At 55.3% G+C, this 20,029-nt stretch overlaps 1 protein-coding gene across 1 annotated transcript; it reads left to right on the top strand.

Annotated features, from left to right (window-relative positions):
• The first annotated feature begins 2,658 nt into the window (after positions 1-2,658).
• Positions 2,659-18,869, top strand: PBK (PDZ binding kinase). The gene is given in 9 exon segments (XM_040054365.2): positions 2,659-2,757; positions 4,585-4,658; positions 6,224-6,314; positions 8,734-8,876; positions 12,514-12,683; positions 15,136-15,265; positions 17,359-17,520; positions 18,520-18,675; positions 18,678-18,869. Coding segments are annotated over 8 exon segments (954 nt in total). The 5' UTR covers positions 2,659-2,757; positions 4,585-4,612; the 3' UTR covers positions 18,734-18,869.
• The last annotated feature ends 1,160 nt before the right edge of the window (positions 18,870-20,029 follow it).

Below are 20,029 nucleotides of genomic sequence, written 5' to 3' on the forward strand. Positions count from 1 at the left end.
CCCCAATCCACCCAAAAGGGAAAACCCCCAATCCATCCCTAAAGGGAAAACCCCAAATCCATCCCAAAGACACTGGGAAAGATCCCAAATTCATCCCAAGGGTACCGGGGATGATCCCAAATCCACCCCGAATCCACCCCAAATCCACCCCAAAAGGGAAAACCCCAAATCCATCCCAAAAGGGAAAACCCCGAATCCATCTCAAAGATACTGGGGATCATCCCAAATCCATCCCAAGGATACTGGGAATGATCCCAAATCCACCCCAAATCCACCCCAAAAGGGAAAACCCCGAATCCACCCTAAAGGGGAAAACCCCAAACCCATCCCAAAGATACCGGGGACGATCCCAAACCCACCCCAAATCCACCCCAAAAGGGAAAACCCCGAATCCATCCCAAAGATACCGGAGACAATCCCAAATCCATCCCAAACCCACCCCGAAGGGGAAAACCCCAAAAGGGAAAATCCCAAATCCATCCCAAAGATACCAGGGACAATCCCAAATCCATCCCAAAGGGGAAAATCCCAAACCCATCCCAAGGTACCGGGGACGATCCCAAATCCATCCCAAAAGGAAAACCCAAAAGGGGAACCCCAAATCCATCCCAAAGATACTGGGGACGATCCCAAACCCACCCCAAAAGGGGAACCCCAAAAGGCCGCGGCCATGGGATCGCTCCGGAGCCATAAAGGGTTTGGATCCTCCCCGTGTGGGGCGGCGACAGCGGCGCCTGTGGGGTTTGGGGGAGTTTATGGGGTTTGTGGGGTTTGGGGGAGTTCATGGGGTTTGTGGGGTTTATGGGGTTTGTGGGGTTTGGGGGAATTTATGGGGTTTGGGGGAGTTCATGGGGTTTGTGGGGTGAATGGGGTTTGTGGGGTTTGGGGGAGTTCATGGGGTTTGGGGGAATTTATGGGGTTTGTGGGGTTTGGGGGAATTCATGGGGTTTGGGGGGTTTATGGGGTTTGGGGAAATTTATGGGGTTTGTGGGAATTTATGGGTTTATGGGGTTTGTGGGGTTAATGGGAATTTATGGGGTTTATGGGAATTCATGGGGTTTGGGGGTTTGGGGGAATTTATGGGGGTTTTATGGGATTTATGGGATTAATGGGGTTTATGGGAATTCATGGGGTTTTTATGGGGTGAATGGGATTTTATGGGGTTTATGGGGTTTTATGGGGTTCTACGTGATTAGTGGGATTAATGGGATTTATGGCAATTTATGGGGTTTACGGGGGTTGTGGGTTTTGTGAAATTTATGGGATTTAGTGGGGTTCATGGGGTTAGTTGGGGTCTATGGGGTTACGGAGGCTGGGGGGGTTTGTGAGGTTTAATGGAGTTTATGGGGTTTATGGGGTTTTGGGGGGTTTCATGGGGTTTTTATGGGGTTTTATGGGGTCAGGGAGCACTCGGGGTTCATGGGGTTGCAGGATTGGGGATTTATGGGGTCGGGGGGGGGTCAGGCAGCATTCGGGGTTTATGGGGTTGCAGGGATGGGTTTTAGGAAGATTTATGGCATTTATGGGGTTTATGGGGTTGCAGGGACGGGTTTTAGGGATATTTATGGGTCTTAGGGGTATTTATGGGGTTTTAGGGGTATTTATGGGGTTCAGAGCCATTTATGGGATTGCAGAGATGGGGTTTAGGGGTATTTATGGGGTTTTAGGGGTATTTATGGGGTTTTAGGGGTATTTATGGGGTTCAGAGCCATTTATGGGGTTGCAGGGACGGGTTTAGGGGATTTATGGGGTTCAGAGCCATTTATGAGATTGCAAGGACGGGTTTTAGGGGGATTTATGGGGTTTTAGGGATATTTATGGGGTTCAGAACCATTTATGGGATTGCAGGGACGGGTTTTAGGGGTATTTATGGGTTTTAGGGGTATTTATGGGTTTTAGGGGTATTTATGGGTTTTAGGGATATTTATGGGTTTTAGGGGTATTTATGGGTTTTAGGGATATTTATGGGGTTTTAGGGGGATTTATGGGGTTCAGAGCCATTTATGGGATTGCAGAGATGGGTTTTAGGGGTATTTATGGGGTTTTAGGGATATTTATTGGTTTTTAGGGGTATTTATGGGGTTCAGAGCCATTTATGGGATTGCAGAGATGGGTTTTAGGGGTATTCATGGGATTTTAGGGGTATTTATGGGGTTTTAGGGATATTTATGGAGTTTTAGGTGTATTTATGGGGTTTTAGGGGTATTTATGGGGTTTTAGGGAGATTTATGGAGTTTTAGGTGTATTTATGGGGTTTTTAGGGGTATTTATGGGTTTTAGGGATATTTATTGGTTTTAGGGGTATTTATGGGGTTTTAGGTGTATTTATGGGGTTTTAGGTGTATTTATGGGGTTCAGAGCCATTTACGGGTTTCCCGTGACCCCACCGCGCCCCCGCCCCACATTCCTGCCCCCTCCCAGCCCCACGGAGCCCCAAATACCGAATCCCGAATCCCAAATCCCCAATCCCGAGTCCCCATTGGCTCTGGGACGCCCCGAAACCGCTCGGGCTCCCAGGCCACGCCCCCTCCGCGCTGGCCACGCCCCCCCGCTCTGCCCGCGCCGCTCTGGCCACGCCCCCTGGTCGGACACGCCTCCTCCATTGGCCCCGCTTCAATTACGCCTCCGTGATTGGCCGCGCCTCCCGGAAGGGGCGGGGCCGGCGCTCGCGCGCGCGCGCGGGATTCGAACGCGGCGCCAGAAAACGGCGGGAAAAAGCGGGAAAAGGATCCGGGAATTCCCTGGGATCGGCACCGGGTAAGGAGCTGGGAATTCCCTGGGATCGGCACCGGGAGGGGATCCGGGAATTCCCTGGGATCGGCACCGGGAGGGGATCCGGGAATTCCCTGGGATCGGCACCGGGAAAGGGTCCGGGAGTTCCCTGGGATCGGCACCGGGTAAAGAATCCGGGAATTCCCTGGGATCGGCACCGGGTAAAGGAGCCGGGAATTCCCTGGATCGGCACCGGGTAAAGAATCCGGGAATTCCCTGGGATCGGAACCGAGCTGGGTCCGGGGGCTCTTCCCGGGAACCACCCGGAGCTGGGAATTTCCCTCCCTCCCCCCAAAAAACTGGGATTTTCCTCCCCCCATTCCCAAATCCTGACATCCCAACCCTGGAGCGCCCACCCCTGGGCTGGGATCCTGCCCCAGCCCGGAATTCCCAAATCCGGGACCCCCCCCAAGCTGGGACCATCCCAAATCCCTGATCTGGATCCCCCCATTTCCCTGATTTGGGATTTCTCCCCCAAATCCCTGATCCAGGATTTCCCCATTCCTGATCTGGGATTTCTCCCCAGTTCCAGATGTGGGATTTCTCCCCAGTTCCCTGATCTGGGATTTCCCCCCCATTCCCGATTTGGGATTTCCCCAATTCCCTGATCCGGGATTTCTTCCCAATTCCCCAGTTTGGGATTTCTCCCCCCATTCCCCGATTTGGGATTTCTCCCCCAAATCCCTGATCCGGGATTTCCCAATTCCCCCATTTGGGATTTCTCCCCCAAATCCCTGATCCGGGATTTCTTCCCAATTCCCCCAGTTTGGGATTTCTCCCCCCATTCCCTGATTTGGGATTTTGCCAGTTCCCTGATTTGGGATTCCTCCCCCTGCATTCCCAAACTGGGATCCCTCCCACCCGGGACCCCCCCAATTCCCGAATCTGGGATTTCCTCAATTCCCGAATCTGGGATTTCCCCAATTCCCAAATCCAGGATCTCCCCCCAGTTCCCAGTTCCAGGATCCCCAATTCCCAAATGTGGGACCTCCCCGAATTCCCGAATCCTGCACTTCCCCAGTTCCAGGATCCCCAGCTGCCAAATCCTGCACTTCCCTGAATTCCCAAATCTGAGATTTCCCTCAATTCCCAAATCCAGGATCCCCTAATTCCCGAATTCAGGATTTCCCCAATTCCCAAATCCTGCTCTTCCCCAATTCCCAAATCCAAGATCTCCAATTCCCAATCCTGCACTTCCCTGAATTCCCAAACCCAGGACCGTACCCAGTTCCCAAGTCTGGGATTTCCCTCAATTCCCAAATCCAGGATTTCCCCAATTCCGGAATCCAGGATCTCCCCAATTCCCAAATTCAGGATTACCCAAATCTGAAATTTCCCTCAATTCCCAAACCCAGGATCGTCCCCAATTCCCAAATCCTGCATTTCCCCAATTCCCAAACCCAGGATCTCCAGTTCCCAAATCCTGCACTTCCCTGAATTCCCAAATCTGAGATTTCCTTCAATTCCCAAATCCGGGATCCCCCAATTCCGAAATTCAGGATTTCCCCAATTCCTGAATCCTGCACTTCCAGGATCTCCAGTTCCTGCACTTCCCTCAATTCTCAAATCCTGGATTTCCCCAATTCCCAAATCCAGGACCTTCCTCAATTCCTGAAGCCTGCACTTCTCCAAATCCCCAGTCTTGGATTTACCTGAATTCCCAAATCCAGGACCCCTCAATTCCCATATCTAGGATCTCTCCCAAATCCAGGATCTCCTCCTAATTCCCGAATCCTGGAGTTCCCTGAATTCCCAGATCCGGGATTTCCCCAATCCCCGCAGAGCCGTTGGTGTCGCTCCGTGTCCCCACAGGATCGGGATCAGGATCGGGATCGGCTCCATGGACACATTCCAGTGCCCGAGCGCCACATCCCGCAGGGACAAAGGTGAGGAACGGCGGGAAGTTCCGGAACGTTCCCAGGAGGAACGGCGGGAGATCCCGGAACATTCCCGGGAGGGATCCCGGGATGATCCTGGAACATTCCCACAAGGAATCCCGGGATGATTCCGGAACATTCCCAGGAGGAATCACGGGGAGATCCCGGAACATTCCCATGAGGAATCCCAGGAGGATCCCGGAACAGTCCCACCAGGAATGGCGGGAGATCCCGGAACATTCCCAGGAGGAATCGAGGGAGATCCCAGAACGTTCCCAGGAGGAATCCCGGGATGATCCCGGAACATTCCCAGGGGGAATGGTGGGAGATCCCAGAACATTCCCAGGAGGAATCCCGGGATGATCCCAGAACAGTCCCATGAGGAATTGAGGGATAATTCTGGAACATTCCCACAAGGAATCCTGGGATGATTCCGGAACATTCCCAGGAGGAATGGCGGGATGATCCCGGAACATTCCCAGGGGGAATGGTGGGAGATCCCAGAACATTCTCACGAGGAATTGAGGGATGATCCCAGAAGATTCCCAGGAGGAATGGCGGGAGATTCCAGAACATTCCCAGGAGGAATCCCGGGATGATCCCGGAATGTTCCCAGGAGGAATCCCGGGATGATCCCGGCGGCTTTTCCAGGGGGAGATGCCCTCATTCCAAACCCGGAATCCTGGGATGGATTCCAGAGGCTGCTCCGAGCCTGGGCCAGACTTTTCCTGGGAGAATTCCGCAGATTCCCTGGAAAACTCTGCCGGTCCCTCCCCTTCCTCCTCCTCCCAGTTTTATCCTTGGCGGGAAATCCCTGGGATCGGCTGGGATCAGTTTCCCATCCCATCATTCCCATCCCTGTTTCCTGTTTTCCCCATCCCTGTTTTGTCCGTCCCAATTTCCATCCCCATTTCCCATCCCCGTTTTTTCCCATCCCAGTTTTTTCCCTTCCCATCATTCCCATCCCTGTTTTTCCATCCCAGTTTTTCCCATCCTAATTCCCATCCGAGTTTCCCGTCCCACTTTTTCCCGTCCCACTTTTCCATCCCTGTTTCTTCTCCCATCCAAGTTTTTCCCATCCCAGTTTTTTCCCATCCCACTTTTCCCCATCCCAGTTTCCTGGTTTTCCACCCCATCATTCCTATCCCACTTTTTCCCATTCCCGGTTTCCCACCCCATCATTCCCATTCCCAGTTTTTTCCCACCCCATCATTCCCATTCCCCCCTTCCATTCCCATTCCCCCGCTTTCCCCGCTTTTCCCCATCCCAGCTCTCTGCTCTTCCCTCTGTTCCCCTCTGGAATTCGGGGTCGGATCCGCGGCAGCTCCGTGTTTTTAGGATCAAACCCACCCGTGGAGCGGAGCTGGAATTCGGGAAAACATCGGGAGACAAACGAGGGGGGGGGGTTGGGAAGGAGCTTTCCCAAAAATCCAAAACTCCCAAAAAAATCGGGGAACGCTTTGGGAAGGAGCTCCGGGAATTCCGGCCCTTCCCAATCCCGCCGGGAACGGCGAATCCTTCCCAGAATCCCGCAAGTTCCCGATCCCGGATTTTCCCGGGAATTCTCCCTGCAGATGCCGGCGCCGTGTCCGTCACCATCCCGGCCTCTCCCTTCATGCAGAAGTTGGGATTCGGCACCGGAGTCAGCGTCTACCTGATGAAAAGGTCGGGAACGGCGTCGGGAACGGTTATCCCGGGAAATCCCCCAGGAACGGGGCTGGAAAAGGAGCCGGGAGCTCGGCACCATCCCGATTTTCCTGCCCCTGGATGCGGAGCCCGAGGAGGGGATTTGGGATCTGCGGAGGCGGGGAGGAGCGCGGCGATTCGGGATAACGCTGTCCTGGCGGGAATTCCGGGATCCGGGCTCCGTTAATTCGGGATAACGCTGTCCTGGCGGGAATTCCGGGATCCGGGCTCCGTTAATTCGGGATAACGCTGTCCTGGCGGGAATCCCGGGATCTGGGCGCCGTTAATTCGGGATAACGCTGTCCTGGCGGGAATTCCGGGATCTGGGCTCTGTTCCTGGGAATTCCGGGATCTGGGCTCCGTTAATTCGGGATAACGCTGTCCTGGCGGGAATTCCGGGATCTGGGCTCCGTTAATTCGGGATAACGCTGTCCTGGCGGGAATTCCGGGATCTGGGCTCCGTTAATTCGGGATAACGCTGTCCTGGCGGGAATTCCGGGATCTGGGCTCCGTTAATTCGGGATAACGCTGTCCTGGCGGGAATTCCGGGATCTGGGCTCCGTTAATTCGGGATAATGCTGTCCTGGCGGGAATTCCGGGATCTGGGCTCCGTTAATTCGGGATAACGCTGTCCTGGCGGGAATTCCGGGATCTGGGCTCCGTTAATTCGGGATAACGCTGTCCTGGCGGGAATTCTGGGATCTGGGCTCTGTTCCTGGGAATTCCGGGATCTGGGCTCCGTTAATTTGGGATGACGCTGTCCTGGCGGGAATTCCAGGATCTGGGCTCCGTTAATTCGGGATAACGCGGTCCTGGCGGGAATTCCGGGATCTGGGCTCTGTTCCTGGGAATTCCGGGATCTGGGCTCCGTTACTTTGGGATAACGCTGTCCTGGCAGGAATTCTGGGATTTGGGCTGGGTTTTTTTTTGGGATATCCCTTTCCTGGGGATTCTGAGCTCTGCTTTTTTGGGATATCCCTTTCCCAGGCTGGAATTCCGGGATCTGGGCTCCATTCCTGGAATTCCAGGATTTGGGGCTCTGTTATTTTAGGATATCCCTTTCCCAGGCTGGAATTCCGGGATCTGGGCTCCATTCCTGGGAATTCTGGGATTTGGTCTCCCTTTTTTTTGGGGTATCCCTTTTCCAGACTGGAATTCCAGGATTTTGGGCTCTGTTTTTTTGGGATATCCCTTTCCCTGGGATTCTGGGCTCTTTTTTTGGGATATCCCTTTCCCTGGCTGGAATTCCGGGATTTCGGTCCCAGTTTTTTTGGGATATCCCTTTCCTTGGCTGGAATTCCGGGATTTCAGTCTCCATATTTTTGGGATATCCCTTTCCTTGGCTGGAATTCTGGGATTTTGGGCTCTGTTTTTTTGGGATACCCCTTTCCCAAGGATCTGGGCACCGTTATTTTGGGATACCCTTTTCCCTGGCTGGAATTCCGAGATTTCGGTCTCCATTTTTTTGGGATATCCCTTTCCCAGGGATTTTGGGCTCCGTTATTTTGGGATATCCCTTTCCTTGACTGGAATTCCAGGATTTTGGGCTCTTTTTTTTGGGGGGATATCCCTTCCCAAGGATCTGGGCTTTGTTTTTTTTGGGATACCCCTTTCCCAGGGATTCTGGGCTCTGTTTTTTTGGGATACCCCTTTGCCTGTCTGGAATTCCGGGATTTCAGTCCCATATTTTTTGGGATAGCCCTTTCCCAAGGATCTGGGCTCCATCCCAAACCCCGGCTCCCTCCGGAAACGGGAACAGATCCAAATCCCCTTTCCCTGGATCTGCCCCGGAGGAATCCGCCAGGATCCCGTTCCCGATTCCCTCGGGAATTCCCCCAGTTCCCCTGGAATTCCCTGCCCAAAACCTGGGAAGAGACATGGGACAAGGTGGGAAAAGCCCTGGGACAAGGTGGGAAGAGACTTGGAAAAAACACATGGAAAAACGTGGGAAGAGAGCCGGGAAAAATGTGGGAAAAAATTCGGGAAAAGGCGGGAAAAGACCTGGAAAAAACATGGGAAGAGACTGGGAAAATCCGGGAAGAGCCCCGGGAGAAACATGGGAAAAGATCCTGGAAAGAGATGAGAAGAGACTTGGGAAAAATGTGGGAAGGGACCAGGAAAACCGTGGGAAAAATATGGGAAAAATGTGGGATGAGAGCCGGGAAAAGCATGGGAAGAGCCCTGGGAAAAGGCGTCGGATTTGGGAGAATTTTTGGAGGGGAGGGAGAATCCTGGAAAAAATTGGGAGTTTTTCCCGCCCAGGTCCCCGCGGGGATTGTCCCGCTCCCCATGGAATTCCCTGTGGGAATTCCGGCGTTTTTCCCGCCCAGGTCCCCGTGGGGGTTGTCCCGCTCCTTTGGGAATTCCCTGTGGGAATTCCGGCGCTTTTCCCGCCCAGGTCCCCGCGGGGGTTGTCCCGCTCCCCCTGGGCCGTGAAGAAAATCAACTCCGGCTGCTCCCAGAGCCAGCGGAGCCTCTTCCAACGGAGACTCCGGGAGGAGGCGCGGACCCTGCGGAGCCTGCGGCACCCCAACATCGTGGGTGGGTGGGGTCCGGGAACGGTGGGAATGGTGGGAATGGTGGGAATGATGGGAACAGGAATGATGGGAATGGGGAATGGGGAATGATGGGAATGGGGAATGATGGGAATGGGGAATGATGGGAATGATGGGAATGATGGGAATGATGGGAATGATGGGAATGGGGAATGGGGAATGATGGGAATGGAAATGATGGGAATGGAAATGATGGGAATGGGAATGAGGAATGGGGAATGGGGAATGGGGAAAGGGGAATGGGGAATGATGGGAATGGGGAATGGGGAATGGGGAAGGGGAATGGGAAGAATGGGAAATGGGAATGATGGGAATGGGGAATGATGGGGCCTGGGGCCTGGGAAATGCTGGGAATGGGGAATGGGGAATGATGGGGACTGGGGAATGGGGAGTGGGAAATGATGGGAGTGGGAAATGATGGGAATGGAATGATGGGAATGGGAATGATGGGAATGGGGCCTGATGGGACTGGGGAATGCTGGGAATGGGGCCTGATGGGAATGGGGCCTGATGGGAATGGGGCCTGCTGGGAATGGTTCCTGATGGGAATGGGGACGGGCCGCTGGGCGTGGGCCTGGGGCCTGCTGGGCCTGGGGCCTGGGGCCTGGGGCCTGGGGCCTGCTGGGCCTGATGGGCCTGCTGGGCCTGATGTGCCTGCTGGGCCTGATGGGCCTGCTGGGAATGGGGCCTGGGGCCTGGTGGGAATGGGCCTGGGGCCTGCTGGGAATGGTGGGCCTGCTGGGCCTGCTGGGCCTGCTGGGCCTGGGGCCTGGGGGCCTGGTGGGCCTGGGGCCTGGTGGGAATGGGGCCTGGTGGGCCTGCTGGGCCTGGGCCCTGGGGCCTGGGCCTGCTGGGAATGGGGCCTGGGCCTGCTGGGCCTGGGCCCTGCTGGGCCTGGGCCTGGGCCCTGCTGGGCCTGGGCCCTGGGGCCTGGGCCTGGGGAATGGGCCCTGATGGGCCTGCTGGGCCGGGGCCTGGGGCCGGGGCCTGGGGAAGGGGCCTGGGGGCCTGGGGAAGGGGGGCCTGCTGGGCCTGGGGCCTGGGGCCTGCTGGGCCTGGGGCCTGGGGCCTGCTGGGCCTGGGGCCTGGGCCCTGGGGCCTGCTGGGCCTGGGCCCGGGGCCTGGGCCTGCTGGGAATGGGCCTGGGGCCTGCTGGCCTGGGCCTGGGCCCTGATGGGCCTGGGCCTGGGCCCTGCTGGGAATGGGCCCTGCTGGGCCTGGGCCCGGGGTCCTGGGCCTGATGGGCCTGGGCCTGGGGAAGGGGAATGGGAATGGGGCCTGATGGCCTGGGGCCTGGGAAATGATGGGAATGGGCCCTGATGGGAATGGGAAATGATGGGCCTGGGCCCTGCTGGGAATGGGAAATGATGGGCCTGGGCCCTGCTGGGAATGGGAATGATGGGAATGGGGAACTGGGGAATGGGGAATGGTGGGAATGGGGAATGGGGAATGATGGGAATGGGGAATGAGAACAGGAATGGGAATGGGGACACAGGAATGGATCCTTGGGAATGGGGTGGGAATCCAGCGGGAATGGGATCCATGGGAATGGGACTGGAGCCTTGGGAATGGAGTGGGAATTCTGAGGGGATGGGGCCGGATCCTTGGGAACGGGCAGGATCTTTGGGAATGGGGGTGGGAATCCTTGGAAAGGCATTCCTGGGAATGGGATTGGGATCCTTGGGAATGGAGGGGTTGGATTTGTTGGGAATAGAGGGGGTGGAGCCAATTCCAAAGGGAGCTGAGCGGGATTTGGGAATTCCAGACCTGCCCGTGCCTTTGGAATTCCCAGGGAATGGTCAGGGCTGGATCCCCGGGAATGCTCAGGGATGGATCCCGGGAATGCTCAGGGATTGAAATCCCACCAATCCCATCCGAGGCTGCTCCCATGATTGTTGCTGCTCCCCTGTTCCCACAGATCCCATTCCCATCCCTTTCCCACGGATCCAATTCCTAATCCCATCCCATTCCCACGAATCCCGCTCCCATTGATCCATTCCCGTTGATCCCATGGATCTCATTGATCCCAAGAATCCAATCCCATGGATCCCACTGATGCCATTCCCACAGATCTCATTGCTCCCACAGATCCCATTCCCAGGGATCCGTTCCCATTGATCCCACCGATCCCGTTGATCCATTCCCATTCCTGCTGACCCCGCTGATCCCATTATTCCCATTCCTGCTGACCCCGCTGATCTGGCTGATCCCATTCCCTCTGATCCCGTTATTCCCATTCCCGCTGACCCCACTGACCTGGTTGATCCGTTCCCGCTGACCGCGTTATTCCCATTCCTGCTGATCCCATTCCCGCTGACCCCACTGATCCCGTTACTCCAGTTATTCCCGCTGCTCCCGTTATCCCCGTTGATCCCGTTATTCCCGTCATTCCCATTCCCACTGCCCCCGTTATCCCTGTTATTCCCGCTGCCCCCATTATTCCCGTCATTCCCATTCCCGCTGCCCCCGTTATTCCTGTCATTCCCATTCCCGCTGCCCCCGTTATTCCCGTCATTCCCATTCCCGCTGCCCCCCGTTATTCCCGTCATTCCATTCCCACTGCCCCCGTTATCCCCGTTATTCCCGTCATTCCCATTCCCGCTGCTCCCGTTATTCCTGTTGCCCCGTTATTCCCGTTATCTCCGCTGCCCTCATTATCCCCGTTATTCCCATTGATCCCATTATTCCTGCTACCCCCGTTATTCCCGTTACGCCCTCTGTTCCCGTTATTCCTGTCATTCCCATTCCCGCTGCCCCCGTTATCCCTGCTGCCATTATTCCCGTTATGCCCTCTGTTCCTGTCATTCCTGTCATTCCCGCTGCCCCCGTTATTCCCCTTGATCCCGTTATTCCTGTCATTCCCACTGATCCTGTTATTCCTGTCATTCCCACTGTTCCCGTTATTCCTGCTGCCCCCGTTATTCCCATTGATCCCGTTATTCCCGTTGATCCCATTATTCCCGTTGATCCCATTATTCCCGTCATTACCGCTGTTCCTGTTATTCCCGCTGCCCCTGTTATTCCCATTGATCCCGTTATTCCCATTGATCCCGTTATTCCCGTCATTACCGCTTTTCCTGTTATTCCCGTTATTCCCATTGATCCCGTTATTCCCGTCATTACCGCTGTTCCTGTTATTCCCGCTGATCCCGTTATTCCCGTCATTACCGCTGCCCCTGTTATTCCCACTGATCCCGTTATTCCTGTCATTACCGCTGTTCCTGTTATTCCCGTTATCCCCGTTGATCCTGTTATTCCCATTGATCCTGTTATTCCCGCTGCCCCCATTATTCCCATTGATCCCGTTATTCCTGCTGATCCGTTATTCCCGTCATTACTGCTGTTCATGTTATTCCCGTTATTCCCGCTGATCCTGTTATTCCTGTCATTCCCATTGATCCCGTTATTCCCGTTGATCCCGTTATCCCCGTTGATCCTGTTTTTCCCGCTGCCCCCGTCATTCCCGCTGCCCCTGTCATTCCCGTCATTACTGCTTTTCCGGTTATTCCCGTTATTCCTGTCATTCCCGTTGATCCCGTTATCCCCGCTGCCCCCGTTATCCCCGTCGATCCCGTTATCCCCGCTGATCCCGTTTTTCCCGCCGTTATTCCCGCCGTTCCCAGGGTACCGGGCGCTGACGGCGGCTCCTGACGGGAGCCTGTGCCTGGCCATGGAGTTCGGGGGCGAGAATTCCCTGCAGGCGCTGATCGAGGAGCGCCGGGAGCGGCGCCTGGGAATGTTCCCGGCGGCGCAGATCCTGCACGTGGCGCTCAGCGTGGCCAGGGCGCTGCAGGTACGGGCGGGAACGAACGCCGGGAAAAAACGCCGGGAATAAACGCCGGGAATAAACACCGGGAATAAACACCGGGAAAAATCTGGGGAAAAAAACCCCAGGGATTACGGGGAAAAAAATCCGGGGAAAAAGGGGAACCGGGGCGGTTTTCCCGCTGCTGGAGGGGTTGGGAAGGAATTCCCGGCCGGGCTGGAATTCCCAGAGAATCCCTGGATCCCCGGCAGTGTCCGAGGGTGGATTTGGATCCCCCTGGGATGGTGGGAAGTGTCCCTGGGATGGGATTGAAGGTCCCTGGATCCCATCCCAAACCATCCCGGGATTCTGGGATCCAGGACGCTCAGGATCCATCCCGAGGGGTTTTTATGGAATTCAGGGATGGGAAAGGGAAGGGAGACCCTTCCTGGAGTGCTGAGATTCCCAGGGAATTCCCGAAATTCCTTCCCGGAGACGAGTCGGCATGGGGCTGGATCCAATCCCAGGCTGGGAACGGATGGAATTCCCTGGAAAAGGGAATTTGGGTGGGATTTGGGAAGGAATTCCCAGAGAACCTCTGGGAACGCCCGAGGAAAAGCCGGAACCGCTGAGCGCCAGGGTCGGAATCCATAAAAACCCGAAATCCGCGGATTCCCGGCCGCCCCTGAGGATTCCCAGCTGGATCCAGGATTTTCCCTCCCCTCCAAAAATTCTCCCAAATCCGACAGCTTTTCCCAGGGCTCTTACCATGTTTTTCCAGAGTCTCTTCCCATTTTTTTCCGGGGTCTTTTCCCAAGTTTTCCTGACTCTCTTCCCACGTTTTTCCACGTGTTTTTCCCCGAGTCTCTTCCCACTTTTTCCAGGGTCTTTTCCCACGTTTTTCCTGACTCTCTTCCCACGTTTTTCCACGTGTTTTTCCCTATTCTCTTCCCACCTTTTCCCAGCTCTCTTCCCGGGTCTCGTCCCACATTTTTCCCATTCTCTTCCCACCTTTTCCCAGGTCCTTTCCCACCTTTTCCCGAGTCTCTTCCCATGTTTTTCCAAACTCTCTTCCTGTGTTTCCCTATGGTTTTTCCCAGCTCTCTTCCCACCTTTTTCCCATGGTTTTTCCCCACCTTTTCCCGTGGTTTTCCCAGCTCCCTTCCCACCTTTTCCTGGTTTTTTCCCCAGCTCTCTTCCCACGTTTTTCCCGGTGTTTGTTTCCCGGCTCCCTTCCCACTTTTTCTTGGCCCTCTGCCCATGTTTTTCCCACCTTTTCCCAGCTCCCTTCCCACATTTTCCCTGCAGTTTTTCCCGTCTCCTCTCCCACTTTTCCCATTGCGTTTCCCGCTGTTTTTCCCATTGTTTTCCCGTTGTTTTCTCATTGTTTCCCACTGTTTTTCCCGTAGTTTTTCCCCTGTTCCCTGCTGTTTTCCCGTTGTTTCCCGCTGTTTTCCTGCCGTTTTTCTGCTGTTTTCCCATTATTTTCCCCACTGTTTTTCTGTTGTTTTCCCATTGTTTTTCCTGCTGTTTATCCGATATTTTCCCCCTGTTTTCCCCCTGTTTTTCCCATTGTTTTTCCCATTGTTTTCCCGCTGTTTCCCCCGCTGTTTTCCCGTTGTTTCCTGCTGCTTTTCCCATTGTGTTTCCCGTTGTTTTTCCCTCTGTTTTCCCCATTGTGTTTCCCGCTGTTTTTCCCATTGTTTTCCCGTTGTTTTCTCATTGTTTCCCACTGTTTTTCCCGTTGTTTTTCCCCTGTTCCCTGCTGTTTTCCCGTTGTTTCCCGCTGTTTTTCCTGCCGTTTTCCCATTATTTTCCCACTGTTTTTCTGTTGTTTTCCCATTGTTTTTCCTGCTGTTTTCCCCGTTGTTTCCCCCGCTGTTTTCCCATTGTTTTTCCCATTGTTTCCCGCTGTTTTTCCCATAATTTCCCGCTGTTTTTCCCGCTGTTTCCCATTGTTTCCCCGCTGTTTTTCCCATGTTTTTCCCGCTGTTTTCCCATTGTTTCCTGCTGTTTTCCCCATTGTTTCCCACTGTTTTTCCCACTGTTTTTCCCGCTGTTTTTCCCGCTGTTTTTCCCGCTGTTTTCCCATTGTTTTTCCCATTGTTTCCCCCGCTGTTTTTCCCCATAATTTCCCGCTGTTTTTCCCATTGTTTCCCGCTGTTTTCCCGTTGTTTTTCCCGCTGTTTTCCCCGTTGTTTCCCCCGCTGTTTTTTTCCCGCTGTTTTCCCATTGTTTTTCCCGCTGTTTTCCCCGTTGTTCCCCCGCTGTTTTCCCATTGTTTTTTTCCCATTGTTTCCCGCTGTTTTTCCCATAATTTCCCGCCGTTTTTCCTGCTGTTTTTCCCATAATTTCCCGCCGTTTTTCCCGCTGTTTTCCCCATTGTTTCCCGCTGTTTTTCCCATTGTTTCCCGCCGTTTTTCCCATAATTTCCCGCTGTTTTTCCCATAATTTCCCGCCGTTTTTCCCACTGTTTTTCCCGCCGTTTTTTTCCCGGCAGTACCTGCACACGGAGCAGCGGCTGCTCCACGGCGACGTCAAGTCCCCGAACGTCGTCGTGCGCGGCGACTTCCAGGACGTCAAGATCTGCGACGTCGGCGTCTCCCTGCCGCTGGACCACAACATGCAGGGTGGGGATTCCGCGGGAGATTCCCAGAATTCCCGGCAAATTCCCAAAATTCCCGGCAAATTCCCGACAGGTTCCCAGAAATCCCCGACAAAATTCCCGACCAGTTCCCAGGATTCTCAACGAATTCCTGGAATTCCTGACGAATTCCCAGAATTCCTGGCAAATTCCTGGAAATTACCAACAAGTTCCTGACCAATTCCCAGAATTCTCAAAAAAAATCCCAGAATTCCCAACCAATTCCCAGAATTCCCAACCAATTCCTGACCAATTCCCAGAATTCTCAACAAATTCCTGGAATTCCCAACCAATTCCCAGAATTCTCAACAAATTCCTGGAATTCCCGACAAATTCCCAACAAATTCCCGACAAATTCCCAACCAATTCCCCTCAGTGATCCCATTCCTGATCCTGTTTCCAATCCGAGTCCCATTCTGAATCCCGCTCCTGTTGCAGTCAGCGATCCCAATTCCCGATCCCCATTCCCGCTCCCAATCCCGATTCCCACTCCCCATTCTCATTGCAGTCAGCGATCCCAATCCCAATTCCTGATCCCAATTCCCAATCCCAATTCCTCATTCTGATTCCAATCAGTGATCCCAATTCCCAATCCCAGTTCCCAATCCTCATTCCCAATTTCCCATTCCCATTCCAGTCAGTGATCCTGATCCCGTTCCCAATCCCCGTTCCCATTCCCGTTCCAGTCAGCGATCCTGATCCCAATTCCCATTCCCAATCCTCATTCCCATTCCAGTCAGTGATCCCAATCCTGTTCCCAATCCAAATTCCCATTCCCAATTTCCCGATCCCAACCCCAGTTCCCCGTTCCCAATTCCCATTCCCAGTCCCATTCCCGATATTCCCGCGGCAGTCAGCGAGCCCGATCCCAATTCCCAATATTCCCATTCCCCATTACCATATTCCCGTTGCAGTCAGCAATCCCGATCCCATTCCCATTTCCCATTCCCGATATTCCCGCGGCAGTCAGCGATCCCGATCCCATTCCCTGTTCCCGGTATTCCCGCGGCAGTCAGCGATCCCGATCCCATTCCCAATTCCCCATTCCCAATTTCCCATTCCCGATATTCCCCCGCGGCAGTCAGCGATCCCGATCCCACTCCCAATTCCCCATTCCCGATATTCCCGCGGCAGTCAGCGATCCCGATCCCATTCCCCGATCCCATTCCCGGTATTCCCGCGGCAGTCAGCGATCCCGATCCCATTCCCATTCCCGGTATTCCCGCGGCAGTCAGCGATCCCGATTCCCACCCATTCCCAATTCCCCATTCCCGGTATTCCCGCGGCAGTCAGCGATCCTGATCCCATTTCCCATTCCCGGTATTCCCGCGGCAGTCAGCGATCCCGATCCCTGTTCCCATTCCCGGTATTCCCGCGGCAGTCAGCGATCCCATTCCCAATTTCCCATTCCCGGTATTCCCGCGGCAGTCAGCGATCCCATTTTCCCATTCCCGGTATTCCCGCGGCAGTCAGCGATCCCATTCCCGTTCCCATTCCCGGTATTCCCGCGGCAGTCAGCGATCCCGATCCCAATCCCATTTCCCATTCCCGATATTCCCGCGGCAGTCAGCGATCCCGATCCCATTTCCAATTCCCATTCCCGATATTCCCGCGGCAGTCAGCAATCCTGATCCCATTCCCATTTCCCATTCCCGGTATTCCCGCGGCAGTCAGCGATCCCGATCCCATTCCCCGATCCCATTCCCAATTTCCCATTCCCGATATTCCTGCGGCAGTCAGCGATCCCGATCCCATTCCCCGATCCCATTCCCGATATTCCCGCGGCAGTCAGCGATCCCGATCCCATTCCCGATATTCCCGCGGCAGTCAGCGATCCCAATCCCATTCCCTGTTTCCCATTCCCGATATTCCCGCGGCAGTCAGCGATCCCAATCCCATTCCCTGTTCCCATTCCCGATATTCCCGCGGCAGTCAGCGATCCCATTCCCAATTTCCCATTCCCGCGGCAGTCAGCGATCCCAATCCCATTTCCCATTCCCTGTTCCATTCCCATTATTCCCGCGGCAGTCAGCGATCCCGATCCCATTCCCCGATCCATTCCCGGTATTCCCGCGGCAGTCAGCGATCCGGATCTCTGCTACGTGGGCACGGAGCCCTGGAGCCCCCCGGAGGCGCTGGAGCCGGGCGGGATCATCTCGGATCGCTCCGACATCTTCCCCTTCGGCCTGACGCTGTGGGAGATGCTGGCGCTGAGCGTCCCGCACCTGCCCGGAGCCGCAGGTCCGGAATTCCCGGGAACGGGAACGGAGCCGGGAATGCTGGGATTGGGATTTAGGGATTTGGGAACGGAATTCCCGGAGAATCCCCGGCGGTGTCCGAGGGTGGGTTGGATCCCCCCTGGGATGGGATTGAAGGTCCCTGGATCCCATCCCAAACCATCCCGGGATTCTGGGATCCAGGACGCTCAGGATCCATCCCGAGGGGTTTTTATGGAATTCCGGGATGGGAAAGGGAAGGGAGACCCTTCCTGGAGTGCTGAGATTCCCAGGGAATTCCCGAAATTCCTTCCCGGAGAGGAGTCGGGATGGGGCTGGATCCAATGGCAGGGCTGGGAGAGCTGGGAATGTGCAGCTGGATGAGGGAAGGATCCAGGGAATCCTGGGAGCCTTTTCCAGAGTTTTCCAGGAGAGCTGGGATTTGGGATAAAGGGCTGGAGGGGCGGGAGGCAGGGAATGGAATTCCCCACTGGGAAAGGGGATCTTGGGAAGGAATTCCCGGCCGGGCCGGAATTCCCAGAGAATCCCTGGATCCCCGGCAGTGGTCCGAGGGTGGATTTGGATCCCCCTGGGATGGTGGGAAGTGTCCCTGGGATGGGATTGAAGGTCCCTGGATCCCATCCCAAACCATCCCGGGATTCTGGGATCCAGGAGGCTCAGGATCCATCCCGAGGGGTTTTATGGAATTCGGGGATGGGAAAGGGCAGGGAGACCCTTCCTGGAGTGCTGAGATTCCCAGGGAATTCCCGAAATTCCTTCCCGGAGAGGAGCTGGGATGGGGCTGGATCCAATCCAGGAGAGGGATTTGGGAAAAGCGCTTGGAACGCCAGGACAGGGAACGGCTCCCACGGCCAGAGGGTTGGGATTTGGGGGACTTTTGGGGAATTTTTTGGGGAATTTTGGGGCTGGAATTCCCAAAGAATCCCCCGGGCTGCCCCCGGGCTCATCCCGGGCTGGGGTCGGGATTCCCGGATTCCCCCTCCTGACTCTCCCGCCCTTCCAGAGGATTCCGACTCGGAGGATCCCGGCTCCGAGGATTCCTTCGACGAGGATTCCTACCTGGCGGCTCTGGGCTCGCGGCCGCCGCTGCCCCCGGAGGCGCTGGATCCCTCGCAGGATTCCGTGCGGGAATTGTTCCTGGTGTGCACGGCCCGCGACCCCGGGAGCGCCCGCCGGCGGCGCGCATCCTGCAGGCGCTGGAGCGCCCGGAGCGCTGACATTCCCGGGATTCCGCAGCCGCGGCGTTTCCCCGGGTTTGAGGGATTCCCGGGATTCCGGAGCCGCGGCGTTCCCGGGTTTGCGGGATTCCCGGGATTCCGGAGCCCTGACATTCCCAGATTCCCAGACTCTGTCATTCCCAGACTCTGACGTTCCCAGATTCCCAGACTCTGACGTTCCCCGGCTTTGCAGAATTCCCAGAATTCCGGAGCTCTGACATTCCCAGAGCCCTGACATTCCCGGCTTTGCAGAATTCCTGGAATTCTGTAGCCGCAGAGTTCCCAGATTCCCAGACTCTGTCATTCCCAGACTCTGATGTTCCCAGATTCCCAGACTCTGACATTCCCCGGCTTTGTAGAATTCCCGGAATTCCGGAGCTCTGACATTCCCAGAGCCCTGACATTCCCAAATTCCCAGAGCCCTGACGTTCCCAGCTTTGCAGAATTCCCGGAATTCCGGAGCTCTGACATTCCCAGATTCCCATAGCCCTGACATCCCCAGGTTCATGGAGCCTGGAATTCCCAGATTTCATGGATCCTGGAATTCCCGGATTTCCAGACTCTGACGTTCCCGGCTTTGCAGAATTCCCGGAATTCCGGAGCTCTGACATTCCCAGAGCCCTGACATTCCCAGATTCCCAGAGCCATGACCTTCCTGGTTTGCGGAATTCCCAGAATTCCGGAGCTCTGACATTCCCAGATTCCGGGAGTGATGACATCCCCGGGTTTATAGAGCCTGGAATTCCCCAGATTTCCAGAGCGTGGCATTCCCAGATTTCCGGAGCCACGGAATTCCCGAATTCCCAGGGCCTTGACACTTCGGGGTTTATGGAGCCTGGAATTCCTGGAATTCTAGAGCTATGGAATTCCCAGATTCCCAGAGCAAGGACATTCCCAGATTTCCAGAGATGCAGCTCCAGAGCTCTGACATTCCCACACTTCCCATCCCCGATATTCCCAGATTTCCAGACCCCGACATTCCCGGATTTCCCAAACCCGACATTCCCAGATTTCCCAAACCCAAGATTCCTGGATTTCCAGACCCCGACATTCCCGGGTTTCCCAAACCCAACATTCCCTTCCCGGATTTCCCAATCCCCGACATTCCCAGATTTCCCAACCCCAACATTCCCGGATTTCCCAATCCCCGACATTCCAGATTTCCCAAACCCCAACATTCCTGGATTTCCAGAGCCCCGACATCCCCGGATTTCCCAATCCCCGACATTCCCGGGGTTTCCGCCCGGCCGTGGCTCCGGAGCCGATCCCAGTTCCATGGAATTTTTGGAATTCCGC

This window comes from Hirundo rustica, unplaced genomic scaffold (assembly GCF_015227805.2).
Source record: "Hirundo rustica isolate bHirRus1 unplaced genomic scaffold, bHirRus1.pri.v3 unplaced_BUSCO_281245at7742, whole genome shotgun sequence".
NCBI classification, from domain to species: Eukaryota; Metazoa; Chordata; class Aves; order Passeriformes; family Hirundinidae; genus Hirundo; species Hirundo rustica.